This window comes from Agelaius tricolor, unplaced genomic scaffold (genome assembly GCF_023055355.1).
Source record: "Agelaius tricolor isolate 1412-34295 unplaced genomic scaffold, bAgeTri1.0.p SCAF_2, whole genome shotgun sequence".
NCBI classification, from domain to species: domain Eukaryota; kingdom Metazoa; phylum Chordata; class Aves; order Passeriformes; family Icteridae; genus Agelaius; species Agelaius tricolor.
In genome coordinates this window covers 66,963,837-66,985,537 of record NW_027269262.1, presented here as the reverse complement: position 1 = coordinate 66,985,537, position 21,701 = coordinate 66,963,837, and the positions used below count along the sequence as shown (strand labels likewise).

The window sequence follows — 21,701 nt, the reverse complement described above, 5'->3', positions numbered from 1 at the left end:
TGAGGAGAACTGTACACACTGAGAATACAAATAGCACCATAACTGTTTCAGAAAGTAGTTGAAAGAGTGTTCCTGTGTTTTTCTGAAGACATGAAAATTTTAAGCTATGCTAAGGTCACAAGTTGATACCAGATGCAATTTTTGGCTTTGGCACAAGACTGAAGTACCAAATATATAAAAGAAACAAAACCCACTTTCATTACAGTCACATGAAGGTTGTAATCATGAGACAAAACATGACATTTTCATGTTAGCTTCAGAGCTGCCAGAACATGTATGTTTGTCCTTTTCCAAAGAAGAATTGGGCAGGCTGGAGGGAGAGGATCAATTCCATTTATGCTGTGTGGTCCTGATCAGTAAATCAGTACTACTGTAGCAGCTGCCTACTCAAGGGGGCACTGTGTTCTGGTTTTTTGAGTATCTGATGTTAGTCATTAAGGATTTTGTTCAAAACCAACTCAATTAGGAGAAAAAAAAAAAAAACAAACAAAAATTCACTGGTTTGTTTGGGGGTAAGCTTTTGATAACTCACTTTCTTGCCAATATTATTAGTTAAATTTATCTGTAAGAAATTGAGAAGGAATGACGGAGTGACTTCTGCAGATCTTTTAAAGACAGGCACCGGCTTGAAAGGACTTGTCTCACACTTAAATACTGTTTCATGAACAGCTAAGATGTTATTTGCTTGCCAGTTCCAAAGTCAGGTGTTGCACAATACTCAGGCACCCACAGTGTCATTGGGAAGAGCTTCCAATGCCTGAGTTAGGGAGAAGCTGCACCTAAACAGTCCCTGCTCATTTGCCCGAGCCCTGTGAGAACCTGAGGGCTCTGGCAGAGCTGCCTGTGGCTGCACCCTGGGTGGGCTTGGGCCATGGGTTAGGTGACCTGCATGCATGCTCTCTGCTGCCAGCAGCCCTTTAGGGACAGTGAGGGTGACGTGCCAGCATCTAAAGCCTGAGGATCTCTGCATGTGAATGAAGCATTGCTCGAGCTGTGCCTCAGGCTGCACAGGCAGCGCTGGTGCTCCCAGCCATGGTGCTGCATGCAGAGTGTTAGTGTTAGTTCCAGTGTCTCCTTAGCCTGTAAGGGATGGGGAGCTGCAGCACTGAGGAGGCAGTTCCTCCAGTGGGTGTGCAGGTGATCCAGTGTCTGTGTGGTCACTTCTGAGATGTGCAGATGCCTGCACACCTGTGGATCCCAAGGGATACATACCCCACCTCGTGTGGAGGCTCAGATTGGGCAGAGGCAGGTGTATTGAGAGATTGTAAGAACAGAGTGTAACTATGGTTTTCTTTGGTGTTTTAGTACTGGGACAATGGTCATGTTTTTGTGGATCTGCTTAATGTTTTGGGGCTCAGAGTGTGTGTCCCCTTCCCAGGGGATCTCCTGTTGGCAGTATGGTGGCTTGGAGCTTGCTTTGGTGCCACACCAGAGTTCTGTGTTCCTGTTGAAAGTTGAGGATGTATTTAGAATCATAGAGGTCAATTTAAAGGTCAATTTAAATGTTTTCCTTAAATCATGCATGCAATATATGATGGTTTATCACTGTTTATGCTTCAGAACAGGTTATCTTTTCAAATGCAACATTTCTTTTTAGAAAAATACTTTGCTGCTTTTGTTTTTTTGTTTTAAATAAAAATCAAATGTGGAATTTAATTCGTGTGCAGTGGGTTAGATATGGTTGTCCTCTCTACATCCAATGCTTTCACATTCCTTTACTGAATTTGCATTTAATTACCAACATGGCATCTAAACCTTAGAAAAAAGAGCTCCTTAGCCCTCTCACAATGATACGGTTGTGATAATAGCTTTTGTTGTTCTTGACAGAATCCCTGAATGGATCTTGGAAAGAAGGAGGATTTGTGCCTTCTAGCACCAGCAGCAGTGGATACTGGAGCTGGAACGCTCCCAGTGACCAGTCCAACCCATCCACCCCATCTCCACCTCTGTCAGCTGACAGCTTCAAAGCTTTTCGGACGCCTTCCCAGGCAGATGATGGTATTGATGAAGGGGAAACAAGCAACCTTCTCTTTGATGAACCCATTCCTAGGAAGAGAAAGGTTAGCCTTATGTTAAATTCCACATCCATGGGTAGATAGGATGTTGGTAGGTTTATTTTGTTGTGAGAGAGAAACAGGTCATCCAAATAGCTCTGCTTGTGTATCCTCCCTTGGCATGCATTTAACATAGGGACTTCATGTAGTCACTGTGTCTCATTCAACATGGTCACCTCCTGCACATACATGCTGCCTTCAGCACCACATATTTCCTGCCAGATGGTGAGGTGCTACAGATCCTCCTGCTCAGAAAACACTAGAGGGATTTCCAGAAGGTGTTGCCTCTGGCCATTGAAGGGTTTTCTGTCCTACTTTGACAAATTCTCTGTGTTCAGGATGCAACAGGCAGCCTTTACATGTCATCACAAAAACTGACTATGGCCTTAATACTCCTTGTTCCCTGAAAGTGCTGTTTGTCTGACAGTGTGTCAGATACCTTAATACTGTGAAGGTTTCTCTGTGCAAACATATGGAGTGAAAATGGAGAGAGAGAGCTCAAACCCGATGGCTTTTGGTATAGTATTAGCATTAGCCAAATTTATCCTCAGTTGGAGTGCAAAAGCAAGCTAAATAAAACATGACATTAAAAAAAAAGGTCCAAAACTAACCCCAAAAAAGCACCATTGCTAGCCAGCAAGCTTCTCTGGAAGAAAAAGAAAACAAAGAGATGGCACTAGTCCAAGTTTCCTTCCCTCCCAACACAGCAGGATAGATTTTACATAGCGAGATGTAAAAGGGCTTTTTGTAAGGAGAAAAAACAGAGAATTTTTTCCCTTAGTGAATTTGTTTCTGGCTCAGTCTGTGACAGTTAATTGCTTCATCACCAGCAGGAAGAAGTTTTAATGATAGTGTAAACCTGTTCAGATTATCCTCTTGCTCCAGAAGCTGCTTATTTGCTGACCCATGCAATTGTTCCCTTGTTCATGGGAAAGGGTTGAAAATGTTTGTGCATCTTACTAAGAAGGAAAAAATATATTTTGGAGGACACCTTTGTTATAATAAATTAGAAGTTGGAGCTGAGCATTGCATTAAACAGAGAGACAATTTGGGGGGGGGTGTGGGGCAGGAGGAGTAGGAGTGCAAAAATGTCCTGGTTTGCCTTTTACTTCTCAGTTAACCTTCATCTTATTAGCCCCACTCTTACTGCTCAGCTGTGATGAGACAGATGGGTTTGCAGCTGCCATCTTTATTGTTTTCTAAGTTGCTTTCAAATATTTCTATTTATGTACTCACCGTAGGTCTATTACACTATCTGTTCTGGTTCACAAGGATCTGGCTTTATTTGGCAAATGTTTTATTTAGATAAACAGTAACATTCCATGACAAACTTAGTTTTATAAATGAACTTGCTTTCCTGCAGGTTTTTTCTTCATTCTGGTTCCAGGTGGTACTTGATCTGAGTACATATTAGCACCTTTAGAAGCTGAAACAAAAATGTTCAGGTTATTTCTTCTTCAGGGCTGCAAAAGTCAGAAGGAGTAAACCTGGAAATAGAGTGATTGGTAACCTTACTATTTGCTTAAAAGTTTCCTCTAAGGTAGTTATTCCTCACCAAACCATTTATGTTCCATTATTTTCTTAAATAAAATAATAATTTTCTTAAATTTTCTTAAATAAAATAATTTTTGGAAAGGAAATGGAAGAAATGTAAGCATATTCTTTATTTCTACTAAGTGAGCTTTCACTTGATTATGTTAAAAGCATGTGGGTTTTTGCAAACTCCTACCAATGACAATAAATCCAAAAACCACAGATTTTACCATCAAACTGGGGATGGATGTTAAACCATTCTGTGCTCATAAAGATGTGTATGGTGTTTATGATGTCATATTGGAATTTCTAGGATATCAGTTATAAACATGGCCTTCATCTTTTTGACATATTTGGTGGTTGGTTGTGTGGTTTTGAGCTGATAATAGTATTTAGTATTGTATTATGGAAATAAGAAAAGTATGAATCAGAATTGCTAGATAGATTATATTTAATTTGAGAAAAGAAAGAGTTCTCTCTCTGTTTGACTGATAGTTGTATTATCAAATAAAAAATGGGCAATTTATGTGCAATTTATTCCAAACAGAAGTTTTTGTACAACCAGTATGATCAGGGACCTCAAATCTCAAAGCCTTAAGTATTCATACTTTAAAACAGGGGATGTTAGACTGCAGGGAACTGTGAGAACATGTTACTGCAATCAACTTCTATTTTAAAAAGCCCATCCACTGAGATTATTTTTTAAGTTATATTCTAATAATCATCTTTCTAACAAATGCTGAAACCATCTACTGGCATGCAGTTACAAAGGGTCCAAATTGAAGGAAGCACCAAGTCAGCTTTTGTTCAAGGCACAGTGAAATGTACTTAACCCTAAGGATGTGCTTGTTCTCCCCCTTTTTTAAAATTTAATTTTATATGAATATATTAATTTAATCGTATATGTAACAGACGTTATAGATTTGTAATACAGTATTTTGATTTTTGAGGTAAAAATAGCTTTTAAATATCCCTAGGGTTTGTTACAGCTGTGTTGTTTTAAGCCTACTTGTCTCCTGAGTCTTCAAAATGTTGAAGATTGGCCTAGTGATAGCCTTGTTGGGTGTGCTCTAAATCAATGATAACTCAGTGGGGATCAATTAAGTTATATTAAAGAATATAAAAAGAATATTTAAATGAGATTATATCTGTATTTTTAAAATATTGAACACAGACTGATAACTTCTCATTCTCTTGTCTGGATAAGGTCCACAGCAGCTTCTGAGTGAAACAAAAGCAGGTTGTGCCAGCTCATGGCAAATATGGACGTAACAGAAGCTATGTTTTTCTAGCACAATATTTTTTTGTGCTGCAAATATCATGAGCAGAAACATTTACAAGAGCTTTGGAAAGACCTTAATTTAAGAAGGTGCCTTGGATTAAGTGAAAAATCGTCATCAGGGTTTTTTTTATAAAGTATAGGAAGTTTTTATATCATCTACCTCCCTTAGTGGAGGACCTGAAACTTAAAAATGGAAAAGTGTTGCCAATAAACAGAGAGAAGTAAAATTTTGTCACAAGCTGCTACTGCAGCTTTTCACTGGATTCTCTTGAATTCAGTAGGGTGACACATTTGATAAGAGACTATTAGGTCATTATGAATTTGGAGTCAAAGGCTCTGAGTCTTTACAGGGTTTTGTAACTGTTTATCTGGTTTGGGTAGTTTGGGGTTTTTTCTACCTTCCCAGAATTACAGAGTCACAGAAATTCTCAGCCCTGAACCCAGCACTGCCAAGTCCAGCACTAAACCATGTCCCCAGGCAGCACATCTACAAGTCCTTTAAATACCTCAAGGGTTGGTGACTCAGCCATTTCTCTGGGCAACCTGTGCCAATGCTTGACAACCCTTTCAGGGAAGAAACTTTTCTTAATATCCGTACAACTTCCATACAACTAATGTTGCTTTACTCATAATTTTCAGAACTCCATGAAGGTGATGTTCAAATGCCTATGGAAGAACTGTGGGAAGGTACTGAGCACAGCTGCAGGGATTCAGAAACACATACGGACCATTCACCTTGGGTAAGAGAGTCTTTTTGGGTCTAAAGGATTTGGTATAAAAGAGGAGCAATTGCCCTTGGCTGGACAGATGAACTAGGGGACTAGATTGCCCTTGGCTTCTCTGTCTCATATCCCTGGGTTTCTGAGGAAATTGTGGAATAGTGCATCAAGGTGAATGAGCACTTATTCCAACAGCAAGGCACTTTCTTTTCTGAAATTCTGTCAGCTTTGCTAGGTCAAATGGAGCTCGAGGTTACACTGCACTTCCCTGTCAGATGCACAGCTCAGTGCCATTACATCATATGTGCTGTCTGCACATCATGTCTGGGATGACACTCTGTAGCAGACAGGTTCAGGGTATTGCATGAATACTTTCCAGCTTTGTTTCACATAAGGTCAGGTGCTTGTGCCAGTTCTGAGTTGAATTAATGCCAAAAGCCACACCAAAACCACAAACCACATAAGAAACCTGAAAATAAAAGGAAACCGAGCTGCATGTTGTCAATGGTTTAAAGTATCACAAAGCTGTTCACTCACTATCCCCTTCCTTCCCTGGAAGAATCAAAGGAATAAAGAGTAAATCTCAAGGGTTGAGACAAGAACAGTTTAATGGCTTAAACAGAACAAAACACTGATGATAATAATAACAGTTATACTAATGACTCTAATACTTCTAAGGAAAGGGGAGAGACAGAGAAACAAAACTGAAGAGAAATGAGTGATGCACAGTTTACAGTGATTACAGTTTCTCACCACCTGCTGACCAATGCCCAGCCTGTCCCCAAGCAGTGATCAGCACCTCCCAGCTAGCTCCTTCAAGGGTATTTACTGGACATGACATCCCATGGTATGGAATATCCCTTTGTCCTGGCCGTGCTTCCTTCTAGCCTCTGATGCCCCTGCTCACTGCCAGAGCATGGGAAACAGAAAAGTTCTTGATTTAGAGTAAGCACTGCTCAGCATCAACTAAAACATCAGTGTGGTATCAACAATCTTCTCATCCTAGATCCAAAAGACATCTCTGGGCCAGCTACTTGGAAAAAAGTTAACTCCAGGCCAGACAAAACCAGAACACACATGTATGTTACTTGGACTAGAAGCAAAAGCAAATTGATCTTTTAGGAGACAAGTTTATTTCAGAGCTGTAGTTTGCAGCTGAACTCTCCCATGTAATTCACTGAGTGATGTACCTGTCTCATTTATAATTACATTTGGGACTCATGGTCTTCACCTGTTAGGTGAAAATACATCTCTGTTCTGTAGATCTGTGTTACCCACAGCTTAAAAATTAAAGCCACCACAAGAAAGATCTGGAGCTCAGGATGGTCTTGAAGAGTCAACAATTACCATTGGGCTTAAGAGTAAGGCTGTGGGAAACAGAAAATCTCTCTCAAAATGCAGTGAGGAATGTTAATTTGTGCTTTATATTATGGGGACTTCCTCTGTGTGGTGTGGGAGAGGCAGAAACAAACAGCAAAACCTTTCTGGAATTTGCTGGAGCTAGAAACTTTTCTGGAAAGAGTAGTTTTGGTGAGTGACTGGCTGCATTCTTATGGATGGTACCTCTGACAGAGCCTTTCAAACCTGCTGGACGTGTTTTCTCTCAGCACCTTCTGGTTTGGACTTCAAGATAACATGTAGTCTGCTGGGAGCTACTGCTTTGAGTGGGTTGTTCACTGTTGGCACTTGTGCTCAAATGCACATCAGATGAAACTTTAAGGCAATTAAACCTCCTACATGCCCTCCTTTAATAAGTCTGCCTCTGGAGAGCAGGACTAGAAAGTCCTGGCTGTGGCAAGCCAGCCTATATGAGTGCTTTCTTTGTGTCTGAGTGAGTTGCATGGTGAGACTGTTGTCTAGCAAATTCTTCTGCTATGTTACAGAAAGTTACAGTGAATGGCAGCCATAAGTATATTTTGTATAATTAAGTAACTTCTGATACAATTGCATATTGTTTGCTGGAACATGAGTGAAGTATATCTTGCCTGTGTCTGTTACCTTTGCTGTGACTTTCAAAGACAGAGTGCATTGAGATTCTTGTTAACTTTACAATAGTTGCAGATGAGAAACTGATACTTGATCTCAGGTAGTCAAACATCTACTCCAAGGTGAAAGAATTGGTCAAGAATAACACATAAAGGGGAAAAAAGTAATTCCTACTTCTTTTCCCTTCAGATTAGATTATTTTCCTCTTCCCCTTACCTGCAGTCAGAATGCAGAAAAAGTAGGAAGGGTTGAAACTGCAAATATTAATTTATTGACAATATGAATATATTCATATATATTCAATCAATTCTTACTTCTTTCTCTCGATACAGACGTGTAGGAGAGTCTGACTACAGTGATGGAGAGGAGGATTTTTACTATACAGAAATCAGGCTCAACACGGACTCAGTAGCTGATGGCTTAAGCAGTCTTTCCCCAGTGTCTCCATCTTTAGCATCTCCTCCTTCCTTTCCCACCCAAGACACAATCCGTCCTGAAACTTCCTGTGCCAAAAGCGAGACTAAAGTGATGACACCTCTGAGCCGCTCAGCTCCTACCAACCTCTACCTCGTACACACGGACCATGCTTACCAGGTAACACCAGTGCTGTCAGCTCCAGGGTTACACTTATCTCACTCATGTGGAAAGAAATGTCACAGCACAGTGTTTGGCTTTTCATGGGCTGAAAGGTTTTCAGAGCAGTCAAAGGCATTTTTTTTATTTAAACTGAGATGCATTCTTCTGAGCTCATTGTTTGTTTGTTTATGTGCCTGCCACAGCTGGTTTTGGCCACACATAGGTGCACACTTCAGGTTGAGAAGAGTTGATCTGTGTATCTCACTGCCCTACATCAGTTCAATTTTCACTGACCATAAGGAGAACCCTAGGTGATGTACTCAGGTGGGGTTTCCTGCGTTGTAAAAATTCCCATCCAGTCAGCTGAATCCCTCCCAGAGTCTTCATTTCAGCTTTGTTTTTATTGAATAAATACAAGCTCTGCTTGAAGAGTCAACAAGTGTAAGACTGATTTCAAGGATGCCAGGAACAATTCATTTCCTGTTTTTGTACAGTCTGAGATGTCAGTTTGCAGTTGTAAAGTAGAGCAGGAAGAATGAAAAAACAAATATGGTACCTTCCTATTTTTGGAGGTGATGCTTTCCAAATGGCAAAAACTGCTGTCCTAGAACATTCCAGCTAAGTTTTGACAGAAAGTATTAATTATAAAACTGCACTAAAACTTGACATGTTTTGGTCTGGATACCATAAGATAAAAGAAGAATAGAGGCTTTGAAGCAGTGTGGTCCATGACCTGTGTATGCCCTGTAGAACTCTGTTAAATTTACCAGATTCAATAACTATCATATATAGCATTGTGCAGATAAAACTTTTGTGGTGTGTTTGGAGCACACCTACTAAAAGGTCAGAGGGAGCTGTAGAGAATTCACAGGCTTGTTTTAGACTTTTGTGCTTGTTGAAAAGCATGGGGGGAAGCTTGGCATTGCAGGTGGAAGCTGCATCAGGTAGCATGCCAGCCTGGGGGCTGATGAAACCAGCTAGGAGAAAGACTTGCTTCTCAGTGTAGCTTAAGCCCTGCCTCAGAGAGTGAGGCAACAAGTCTAGGCTGATGACAAGTTTTGCTTCATTTGGGATTTGTAGTCATGACAGTCTGCCCTGCTGTTCAGAGACCCACTCAACCCTTTTTTGCAAGCAACCTCTGAGTACAGCACTTGGCCAAGGAAATCCTAATTCAAGTGTTTAAAGTCCTTGAATTGGATTTGAATTGATGTATTCCATGACACAAGACTACAAGTGCCTGAGCCCCGTGGGCTTTTCAGGTTGCTCTGGTTTCAGTGCTTAATTTCATTAGCAAGGAGTGACACAGTCCCCACTGTTAATTGGAAGCAGGAGGCAGGGTCCCTGCTTAAGCATTCAGGCTGTCCTGGCAAAGGAAGCAACTTCTGTAGAGGTCAGTGGCATCCTCTGCCAAGATCCCTTCTGCCCTGAAAGAAGGGCCAGGAGGCAGGGTGGAGATTCAGATCTCACCAGCCAGAGGAGAAAGTGGAGATTACTTCACTGGGAGCAGCTTGAGGAACTTGTGTAAGGGAGGCTGAATATTGTTCTTCACAGGGTTCCTGTTAAAAAAAAGGGGGAAAAATACAGAACCCAAAGTTTGGTCGCAAGAATCCTAAAGAGATCTGTTAATTGCCATTTCCTCTATGACTGGAAAACATCAAATAGACTACTTGTAGTGAGAAAGATAGGAGGAAACTGAGGAAAGTCCTGATGCTCTTCCCTGACCCCATCCTATGGGCGAGAAATTATTCAGAAAAATAATTGAAGAAGTTCTGGAAAGTACAGCAGTTGAGGCAAACTGCACTGGGGGAGCCCTGGAGAAAGGTGATGCTGGAACAATACAGGAAGCAAAAGAAAAATCCCTCTGGATTCAAGGAGAGCATTTGATCTTAAAACATACAGGCAGTATTTGTTAAGCAAGAGATTAAATTTAGTGTAGGAGAAGGAGCTGGAAAGTCACAGAGAACAGCAGTGAGTTATTTTGAAAGGGCCTTTAAATGTCATTAGTGAAGTTAAATGAAAAGCTGTTCTTGGCCCTGATCTCACTTTCATTAAATCATTTTGGTAATACACAAATACTATAATAAACTTCACTGATAACAAACCTGGAAGACATCAGCAGTAAGGGAGTTACAGATCAGGCTTACGTGACTGGGTGATCTTAAGAATAATAGGTTTTGGATGCAGTTAAATGTCAGAACATGCAAAGTCCTGCATTTAAGGAACTAATGAGATTTTTCTGCTATAAACTAGAGTAGTTTGAAAATTATGTAAGAAGGAAGCCTATGTTCATTAATCAAGCACGGAATGACTGTGAGCCAACAACAACAGAGCTGTGAAGGGGGAAAAAATAGTTGTCAGCTCTCTTGGATAAGAAATACCTGGGAGAGAGAGGGATTTTTAATGCCATTATACAAGACCCCCATATAACTTCAGCTGAAATCCTAAATTAGAATTCTGGTCAGCCAAATTTGATGTGATGGGCTCCAACCAGAAGAAGTAGAAAGAGGACGTAGAGGACATGGGCAGCCTCTCCAGTCCTGGGACTGATACCTCAGGCAAAGCAAGGGACAAGAAGAAGATGGAATTGCTGCCTGGGAAGAAAGTGAAAGGACAGGCATGAGCTAAAGAGGATGAGCATGGGCTATTTCAGATATAAGAGTAATGTTGGCACAAATAAATGCAAATTATTCATTAACATATCTTGATTGGCAATTAGATGGAGGTCTCTAAGCAAATTAAAGTTGGGGTATAGGAATTCTTCCGTTGGTTGTAATGTTTTAGTTGCTTATCTTATGGAAGAGATTGACTAAAATGTTAGCCTGAAAAAGTGGACTGTGCTTGATGAGCAAAGATGCACATCTGGAAACAAGTGAACAAGGTGATTGATATCTAAGTCTGATCATGTCTGAGGTAGGTATTTAGGCACTAAGAAAAAGGAATTGAGCACTATGGTATTTTATTTATTTGCAACTGCTAGTTGCATCAGTTTTAAACTTCATGTTTCTTTACAAAACTATTGCCTGTACCTGTTAAATTTAACTACAGAAGAACTACGGACAGGCTCTTTCAGCACCTAGGATTTCCCTTCCAGGTCTTACTCAAATACTTGAGGAAGTTGCAGAGCAGACCCTGGGTTTGAGCTGCCATCCTTGTGGGATGCTGAGCAGAGGCAGTGCTGCCTCACTGCTCATCCACCTCTCTCCAGTTCTTTCTGTCTGGAGCTCTATGGTCATTCACTCCTTCACATTTGAACAACTCCTGGTACCATCTGAAGTTGCCAAATTGTTCTTGACACCTTTCAGAGAGGTTTTTATATTTTATGGAGCTCAGTGGATGTTTGCTCTGCATGTCTTTGTGGATTTTCTTGGAGCTGTCAGCAGCTTGGCAGCCCACAGAGCATCGCTGTCATACACAGAGGCATCTGGTGGCCTCACCTTCCTTTTCCTGGAAAGGCTGTAGGGGATTGCTTCAGCCCTTGTTTACTTGTAAGACTATCTTTAATGGGGACTATCAGGTTGTAGTTTTTCATCACTTCTCTCTGCCTGGTGGCTCAAGGAAGCACTCTCTTCCTGAACCAGTGAGACAATTTCAGCAGCCCCAAACACAAGCACTGCTTAAATGAGTGTATTGTGTTATTGTCATGTACTGACAACTGAAAGGCAGAAGTGAAAACTCATTTTAGCAAATTCTTTGTAAGTTTAAACCAAGGAGGGTTCTTTTTTGTTGTGACAGCTTGAAATTCAAGGGTCACAGTGAGCCTTTGTTCATGTTGGCTGCTCACGCTCCCGCTAGGCAGGGTAGCTACACAACTGTGAATTTCATGATTCTGAAAATTAAATGGGATTAAAAAAGAGACAGGGAAGAATTCATGGAAATTCATAACCCAGTGAGAAAACCAAAGGAAAGACACAAGATGAAAAATGCTCAACAGTCTAAGCTCAGGTTATCACCCTTGTACCCCAGGGCAGCACTAGGTATTACAGCCCAGATGGGAAGAACATAGGAGTTCAGTGAGCCCAAATACTTGCTTCAGTTTAGTATTTCAAGAGCTGTTTTTTGAATCCAAAGGATGATTTACAGCTCCTTGTTCTTAATAGGAAAAACTGTTTTAATTGGGATGACTCTAAACATTTTTCTGATAAATAAGAAATGGCCAACACTTACTCTTAATCGCTTCCATCCAAGAAGCCTTGCTGTCCACACTAAAATTGTGTAAAACAACTGCCATGAGTTTAAGTATGGCCTTGTTTATCACTGTGGAACAAGTGGTCATCTGTGAAGTAGTTTTTGCTTCTTGCTGGCATTATTTTAAAAGTTACTTGTATGTGCCGTTTGATTTTGTCTGGTTTTTTTAGCAGATCTAGCTCTTAAATTTTTCTTTGGATTCTTTTGAGAGCAATCATCTTTCTCTAAACATGGTTCAGGAACAGTGGTATATATATATAGCTCTGTCCCTTCCTTACTAGCTTATCCATGATTATCCCTCTCACAAGGGTAAAATGCTTGTCACCATGGAGCTTTTTTATGCCTTGGAAAATCTCTCATATATTTACCATTTCAAGGAATGAAAGATCCTTTGGAAGAGGAATGGTTCTTGCTGGAATAATACTTTCTTTTCACACAGGCCACTCCTCCGGTGAACATTCCAGGGTCAGCCAAATTCACTCCCAATGGCAGTAGCTTTAGCATCTCTTGGCAGTCGCCTCCAGTTACCTTCACCGGCATTCCAGTAAGTGCACATCAAAAAAGGAAAGAAGGGGAGAAAAAAGGGTTTTTAGATCTTTTTGCTTTGTTTCACACTGTGTAATTATGGAATTAAATGTGACACAGCAGATACCAAAAGGAAACAAATTAAACATGTGCCTGAATTTGCCAGCTGTTTTTAACACCTTTGTAACTCTCTTTATCAGTGCAGTTAGGTTATTTTTGCATCAGTATCTACAAACAGGCAATTGAATCTATAGTATATATATTTTTTTAACTATATGCTTACAAAAGCACATTCTGTTAAGTGCAGAGCTTGGCACTATGTGCTTCATTTTTGTGCCACTAAGAGATTTCTTAAAAAACTAGATGGAAAATCAGCCTGGTGATGGTTATGCTAACAGGCCAGTTGGATTCAGGCAGTGGGGCTGTTACCTAAATGAACTCTGAAGGTGAAGCATTTTTGAAAGGCAGCTGAAAGAAACAATAAAATGAACTGCAAAGTCCTGTTTTAGGAGGCTGCAAGTATGTAGCCCCTACTAATATGAGGAAAATGTTGTTTTATACAGAAAACATGTTCAGTATCTATTGCATTTTGTTATTAATACATATTGCAGTTTGATAGCTTTTTAATGAGGATGTATTAGATGGAAATTCAATGCTGACCCTTTCTTCAAAACAACTGGCATACAAGGCCTAATTCTGTGAACAGTGATGCTAAAATCCTAAGGCATCAACAGGACTGCAGAAATGTGATATTTGCTTAAACACAGAGTTGCAATGATTCTAAACATATAGTACACCACAGTGTGTAGGTGTGGTACTGTGGGGGGAGTGAAAAGCCTTCATGAAGAGTTGCAAGGGATTCAGCTTGTAGTGTCTGGTGTGGGGACTGCTGAAAGTAAATGCAAATCACTCTTTATAAGTAATGGGAAATTTTCTCTATGATTAATAGCAATAAATATTAATGTAAAGTATCTTCATTTATTGGAAAGCACTGTTTTCGTGATAAATTGATATTCTCTAATCATAAACCTTTTTGATATCATAACATCTCATTTAATATTACACTTTATGAATTTATGAATTTTTAAAATGTGTTATATAAGGCACATTGCTCATCCAAAGAACCATATAGCCTTTTTTCTCCTGACAGTGAATATTAGACAAGGCGATAAGAGATAGTTTTTCCCTCCCTTCTCTTCACCAAGTGAATCTCCAAAGCTTCTTACTGTCAACCTTTGGCAAATCTTGGAGATTTTCTGCAGAAGCTGTGGCATCCTGCAGAGCTGATAAAAATGAAAGTGACTGAATCAATTACACTGCACTCTGCCAATGAATATTTATTAAATTCCATCAAGGAACAACTAACAGTGAAAGACATCATGCTGGCAGCAATTTCAACAAGAGTGCCATGACAGAGTGTGCTATCCGCAGAGTTCCCTGAGAATTTGATTTCCCAACAATGGGGTTGATACGGAGTAATTATGAAACTGGCTCCTTTTGTGAAGTAGCAGAAACTGGTGCCAGGAGTGTTGGGAATCTAAAAATGCAATTAGTCACATTGTAAATCAGACACTTAATAGGGCAGGATTAGACACATACACGTTGAGTTTACTTGTTCAGGCAACAACGCTGATCTGTGGCTGTAGAGTGGAGAGTTCTCAATAGAATTTAAGAAATGCTAAATCACTTTCTGAGAATTCGGTGGAGATGGCAATGATTTAAGTACAATTTGAAGGTAATCCCAATACAAAAGCCTGGGGAAGCAGTGATGCAGAATTATAAACTGCTCAAGGAACTGTTAGAACTGCCATTATAGCTCTAACAACATTTATAAGGCTGTTTAACAAAGAAAAAAAATAATAATAAGAAAAAAATCTTCCAGGTTTGCACACATTTGACTACTTTGTCATCAGTGTGATCATTTATGAATTACAAAGGCTTGGCTGCAGTGAAAAATTATGTGCAGTAAGTGATGGTACAAATGCAAATTTATGTTAAATACTTGTATTTAAATTAAAGTTTTACTTCTGTTTCAAAGTCAATTAGGAATTGCTTTACAAAATCAGGGATCTGCCAGTTCCCACCCTTACACTGAGTGTAGGTACTTCACCTACATTCAGACTTTCTCTTTCTCTGATGGGGTTTATTTAAGACCAGACTATGTGACAGAGCCAGCATAACAAACTCACACAATTGTGACATACACAGTCCCTGAGATGAGACACAAATCTGTAGCACCCAAGGGAACCTCAGAAAGTAAGTCCCAACCATTACTTTTTGTCTGACCCTTAATATTTAAGCAAGCAGTTTTCTAAAATGGCTTTGGAATACTTTTCTGGCCTGGACAAACTACTGAATAGGAAAAGGTTAGGTACAGATTTGAAAAAGTGCATAGATCTACATATTTTCAATATAGTCTCCTTTCACATTTATTTTTTGACACATACTGTTTCCCCCTTTCATTCTTGTGGACAATGAATTTCAATGACATGGAGCACTTCCTGCTTTCTGTCCTGGGAACTGGGGTGTTCAAACACCAGGAGTTGTGTTAAGTCCTTATTTTCAGAAAGTCTTCAGCAGAGCAGCACTGAAAGACCTTTGTGAATATGGATGTACTTATCAGCAAGTAACTGAGCACATCAAAACAACCCATACCTGCTGCTGGATCAGTTGGGCTCAGTATGTGGCTGCTCTAGGCTCAGGAGGGTTCACAACATCTAAACCCAGGCATTTATTTTGATGTCTTGTAGTGATAAGGGAGGAGAAATGGCCAAGGTAACTTGGTCTGTTCATCCTGGAAAAGAGGAGACTGAGGGGAGACCTCATTGCAATCTGCAACTTCCTTGTGAGGGGAAGAGGAGGGGCAGGTGCTGATCTCTACTCTGTGGTGACCAGGGGCAGCACCCAAGGGAATGGCCTGAGGTTGTGTCAGGGGAGGTTTAGGTTGGATATTAGAAGAAGATTCTTCCCCCAGAGGGTGTTTGGGCACTGAACAGGTTCCCCAGGGAAGTGGTCACAGCAGCAGCTGGCAGAGTTCAAGAAGTGTTTGGACAGTGCTGTCAGGTACTGGTCATGGTGTCATGTGTGACTCTTGGGGATGTTCTGTGCAGGGCCAGGAGTTGGACTCAATGATCCTTGTGGGTCCCTTCCAACTCAGGTTATTCTGTGGTTCTGTAATTAGGGGAACCTCCAAAGCCCTTTGTGCTTTGAATCATGCACAGGTTAGATTCCAAGGCAGATGGGAAATACACTTTTTCATAACATTTTTCCAAGAAAACTTTGCAGGTGGAAGGTTGAATGTTGGAACAGTTATGAGTTACTGTGAGGTACTGTTCTTTGCATGAAGCAGAAAGGACAGACTGATTTTTCTACCAATGGAGGCTGAATTAGGAGACTAAATCAGCCACACCCTAGGGATGTGTGAGGAGAGTGAATTAAATTATGTAAATGGGATGTGCCATGGTGAAGTCCATATGTCTTGGTACTGGAGGACTTAACATAATGACCATGTACTTCCACTTCTGTGTAGTGTGTGGTGAAAGTCTTCCTGAATGTCAGTATGATCTCCACCATCTGATACTTACTTACATCTGCCTGCTGTAAGACCCAAAAAGGTTGAACAGGCAATGATAATCTGATAATCTTTGATAATCTGATCTTTACAGGTCAAAAATCTTCTCTCCAACCACAATTTTCCCCCCAGGATTTGTAACTGGAAACTCCAGGTCCTTGCTTGAAACAAACAGCATTATTTCACTCTGATTCAACAGTGCTTCAGACATGAAAAGCCTCCAAGAGCAAGGATTGCCTTCTCAGGGCTTGCTCTTAATCTGCTCTCAGTGTTCCCTGTAGAGAGCAGCTGACTGGTATTGGTTAGACCTGCTGCAAAGCCTATCAGAATACACTCCAGCTCAGCTTCAGTGCTGTGTAGCTGCCTTGGTGTGCCAGTCTGTGGAACCATTGTGCAGAGACCCTCTCAGGAGAATGCAAGGGAGGAGTCTGCATGCTGTAATTACTGCTCCAGCCTGATCTCTGTTTGGAAGTAGCAAGATAATTGCTTATAACATAGGAGGCCATCCAAGTATTCTTCTGTTCAATGACAAGCAGCTAATATATTGAGTGTCAGTTACTAGTGGTAGACATAGAATAATTTCTGCTTTTTAAAATATTTCTGAACCCTAGCACAATGACTGGAGTTCTCTGGTTACTGGTAATGACTGGAAGACTGTACAGTGTTTGGTGAATGCCAAATACTACAAAAATGCTATTGCTTTGCATTTTGTCTTCAGTGTTTCAGTCATTCTTAGGTAAAACAAGAAAAGTGGTTGATAAAAATTTGGAAAAAAGTAGCAGGGAACAAGCTGCCCTTAGTATTCTGGAGGGATAGAACAAAAGGAGCTAATGTGGTCTTTGGATGTACAAAACATGATGAGCTGGCAGAGAGAGAAGAAATTTCTTCCAAGTTTTGCAGGTATATTTTGTATATCAATAATGGTCTAAGTTTGTTCAGAGCGTGAGCCACATACGCAGTTAAATCAAAAATTTCTCCTGCTACTAGCCAAGAGCAAAGTTGACATGAGTGTGTGCACTCAATTACAAGCATTAGTTTTTTACTACTATGTAGTAGCTTTAAAATAGACTTTGTATCAAAAATCAAAGCACATACAGTAATTCTCTTCAAGTGAAGTCAGTTCCCTCTCTTCCAGATATTGTAAAACTTGAAAAGGGCAGGAGGGAAAAGTCATAGCAGTGCAGAGAACTATGACCATATCTGCAGTTCCTGGCAGCAGGAGGCTGACTGTGCACTAGATGCTACATTCAATATACAACAAAAAAATGAGTGTTCAGAATTTTTTTCTGGTATTTTAGATGTAAAGTGGTTGTGGCCTTCACACAGGAGCAAAATGAGACCATAGTAAAATAATGTAGGTATCATTTAAGGCCAAGCTTTATGCCGTGTGATCACTTGAATGATGTTGCCAAGCCCCATGCTCATGTAGGAGACTTCTTTGGAAAGTCTCAGAAGACCAAACTACACCCTTCCCTTGGAACCATTCACAAAGAGGACACCTGCTGAGAAGGTTTACTGTGTTGGGTAAGGAGATACATCTTGTTAGCAACTTTGAGCAGAAGGGCTGCATTGTGCTCCCTGCCTGTTAAACCTCGAGGGGCCCCACTGGAAGTGCTCTTCAACAAGCTCTCTTCTCCAAGGGTGTCTCTCCACAAAGAGTGCCAAGTGACAGACAGGTGCAACAAGTGAAATCCCTTTATTTCATAGGAGATTTTTGGTATTGATCTCAGCACAGAACAGAGTTTATTTTTCCAGTTATTTTCTTTGCTTATTGGAGAAAGTTTTCATAAGAGCTATTCAGAGTTTTTAAATAAGAATGGATGTATTTATTGTCTTTTTCAAAACCTTCAGTAATGCTGATCTGTATTTTGGATTGCTCTAGAAGGATGACTAGGAATACAGAGAAACAAAGAGAAGTTAATGTAATGTACCTAATACTAAATTAATTTTTCACTTAATTATGTTTGTATGTTATATAGTCACCTTTCCTGGGTATCCTTGCCACCATGCAGCATAATTTGCATTTTCTTGGAAAAAGTATTTCTACTGCATTCATATGTGTATGTTCTTTGTAAGCAGCTTTTTTGTCTGTATTGACAGGTCTCACCAACCCATAATCGTGCTGCAGGGAGTGGAGAGCAGAAACAGTCCCACACAGTTCTTTCATCACCGCCTCGAGTAGCATTTGGCTTGAGGTATGGGACCATTAGCTCCTGCTGACACTACAGCCTCACAACCTGGAGGGTATTCTGTAAATAAGTTGTCAGTGGCCAGAGGATCAGAAAAAGCCCACCAGCAGCCCTGATTGCACTTGTCAGGCAGGTTCTTACTAGAGCTCTTCAAAGTAAGCATTCAGAACCTATTTTTTTTTCACTACCATCAAAGGTAAAGTTCGGCTGCACTGTCTGGCTTTGCACTTTTCCCTGAAAGGCTGGACTGTCTTATGTGTTTATCACCATTCAGTCAGAATGGCATTTGGCTTCAATTGAACTATAAGAAGCCCTGTCTTACAATAAATTAGATTAAGGCAAAGCTTTTTATGCCTTGTCTTCCTAGACATAAGCTGCATTCATTACCACTAAATTTAACTGATATTTGACCAGAATCTACTTTTAAAGTCTTCAAAAAGCTAGGTTAAAAACTCAGACTGTAATGCTAAATTTCTTACAGTAAAGAAACTCTTTATTTCTCACAGTCCTAAAGGTGACTGTACCCTAAAATGAGGCAAAAAGAAGATTTTATGCTTTTCATTTTCTTCATGACTCTCAGATCATTGCATATGGTACAAACCAAACTTGGGATCTTCCCAATTCATGGATTGTGCCCATGAATTCATGTTCAGTAATCAGAAAATATGTGGGTATGCAAGAAAGGAATCCCATGTGTGCCATGCAACATATAAATCAGGTATTAAACAGTTCTGTTGGTACAGTTACTTTATTGAAAGATTCTGGGACAGGTGGCATTGCAGTAGTGAACATTGGATTGCTTGGTGAAGCATTGCTCTTCAGGTTTGCTGCCTTGCTGTGTGTTGAATTAAAAAATCCATTTTACCAGTTACTTGGGTCATTTTCTAAACTTGTGATCTTTTGAGTGTGGTTGTAAGATGGAAAACAGGACAATTGTTACAGCTTTAAAAGCATGTGCTGCCCAGCTTGCTGGCTTTGAGGACCACAGAGAAGGTGCACACAAGAACGTGCTGCAAGTGAGAGCAAGGGTTAAAACTTCCCGCTCACTTTGTTGTTTTTCAGTCAATGAGCTCAGAGCAAACTGCAGGAGGGACCAGCAAGGTTAGGAGCTGTAGCTTTTCTCTGCTTTGGCATAGCTGATACTTCTTGGTGGTCAAGGTCTGCTGCTCTGAGCTATTCCAAATATTTTACCACAGCTCTGCAGCACTTTAGTCTGACATGGCCTGGCCTGTATGTGGAACAGCTATGGCTGCCCATTACAGCTTGGCACTTCATGTGGCTAAAGTATAATTCATTAAGTCCAGGTTGAGTTGCTGGCTAAAGTCAGGGCAGTATGTTCCTGGGATCATCCCAGGAGCAGAGGAGCAGGCTCAGCAGCTGCTACAGAAGCTGTGGAAGCCAGGCAAGGAGAAGGCCTGGTCCCTGAGAGTGATGGAGTCACAGCCATGCATGTGTCTGTCACTTCATCAGCTCCCAGCTGGAATGAAACCAGCCCAAACCCCATGAAAGGCCATGGGTTCTCTGCCTCCTGCACTCCACTGAGTTTGTTGTCCTGGTCTTAGGGTGAAAAGCAAAACTACAAAAGCATCTGGTTAACAAGCTTCCCTTTCTCTCTGACAGGAAGCCTAGAGGGGAGGGGAAAAAGTGTCGGAAGGTCTATGGGATGGAGAACAGAGATATGTGGTGCACTGCCTGCCGATGGAAGAAGGCCTGCCAAAGGTTCATCGACTAACCATTGAAATTATGCAGAGGATTTGGGGAGGGGGAGGACAACAGCAGAAGCAGATTGCTGCAGCTGCACTGTATCACTTCCCATTTTCCCCTCCAGTGATGTGGTGTTGGGGGTTTTGGCTTTTTGGGGTGGTTTTTTTTGTTTGTTTGTTTTGGTTTGGTTTTTTGGTTTTTTTGTTGGTTTTTTTTTTGAAGCACTTGTAGCCAAGGAGAAGCACTAATTAAAACCTGTGTGGAGCAATAGAGCAAAAAAAAAAAAAAAAAGCAAAACCAAGACCACACAACAAAATCTGTCTCAGTAAGTGTGGAAACCAGAGCAGCTATTAGTGTTCTTCTGTAAAAGAAAGGAAAATGTTAATTATTTTGCTAACTCTGTGAGCTGCTTGCTCCCTAGGATCATTTTTAACCATTTCAGTCTTTCTGCTGTGAACGTCTGTATTTGCTAAACTGAACAATTTTTCTTTTCCTGAAACGAAGATCTCTTTGAAAGCTTTCTAATAAACACTTCAGAGTCATATAAGCTACAGTTTTCTCAACAAAAGCTGTACTAAGACTGGAGACTGCTAAATAATTCTCCTGATACAAATGATCATGATTATATTTTTGAAAAGGGCATGTGGGGAAGAGTTGGGATTTTCATTTGATTGTTTATAGGAGAAAAGCAAAGCTGATTTTGCAAGAAGGACAAGCAGCACTCCTGGAAGTTTTTTAAAAGAGGCACAGACCAGTGGAGTGGAACAAAGTAATTTAAGTACCAAATTGGATTTTGATCCTCTAGAGGAAGAAAAGCAGCAATGGCAAGTCACCAGCAGATACTGTCACAAGAAGTCTGAGGGAAGAAATACGGTGATGCTTGATTGAAACCCACAAGGATATAAGGGGGCTCCAGTAGCTTTTCTTATTACTCTCCCCTTTCTAAGGGGGGATGAACAGTTGGACCAGCACAGCTGTTGCTGCAGGAGGCCTGTGAAGAACTGGTAAATGCAGCCACTAGGATTATATGTAATACCTTATTCAGGGAAATGATCCAGCCCAGCAGTTCTGCTTTTGCTCCCTTTTCTCTTATTTCAGAGATTGTTGTTAAGATAATGGTTCATTCAGCTTTTTCTTTTAAAGTTACTAAGATTTATTTGATGCAAAAAATTGGTAGAGAAAAGAAAATACCCTCTTTCCACAACATCATCTCAGAAAAAGAAGTACAACAGCAAAGAAGCAGCACATTTGTGGTAAAAGACCATTTCTTAACTCATTTTGATAGATGAATTAATGAGTTTCTCTGTTTGCAGTACTCGGATTGATTGGGGTATTTCAGTTTCTCTGTCCATTAGGAAGTATACACTGGAGTGTGGC

General features: G+C 40.5%; 1 protein-coding gene across 1 annotated transcript in view; it reads left to right on the top strand.

The window, feature by feature from the left end:
* The window catches only part of ZNF704 (zinc finger protein 704), an 86,237-nt gene extending 65,597 nt beyond the window's left edge, over nt 1-20,640 (top strand). The window contains exons 4-9 of the mRNA XM_071421331.1: nt 1,828-2,060; nt 5,509-5,609; nt 7,907-8,168; nt 12,775-12,879; nt 18,532-18,626; nt 20,241-20,640. Of these exons, the coding sequence (XP_071277432.1) occupies nt 1,828-2,060; nt 5,509-5,609; nt 7,907-8,168; nt 12,775-12,879; nt 18,532-18,626; nt 20,241-20,352 (908 nt within the window). The 3' untranslated portion in view covers nt 20,353-20,640. The remainder of the gene's footprint in view (nt 1-1,827; nt 2,061-5,508; nt 5,610-7,906; nt 8,169-12,774; nt 12,880-18,531; nt 18,627-20,240) is intronic.
* The last annotated feature ends 1,061 nt before the right edge of the window (nt 20,641-21,701 follow it).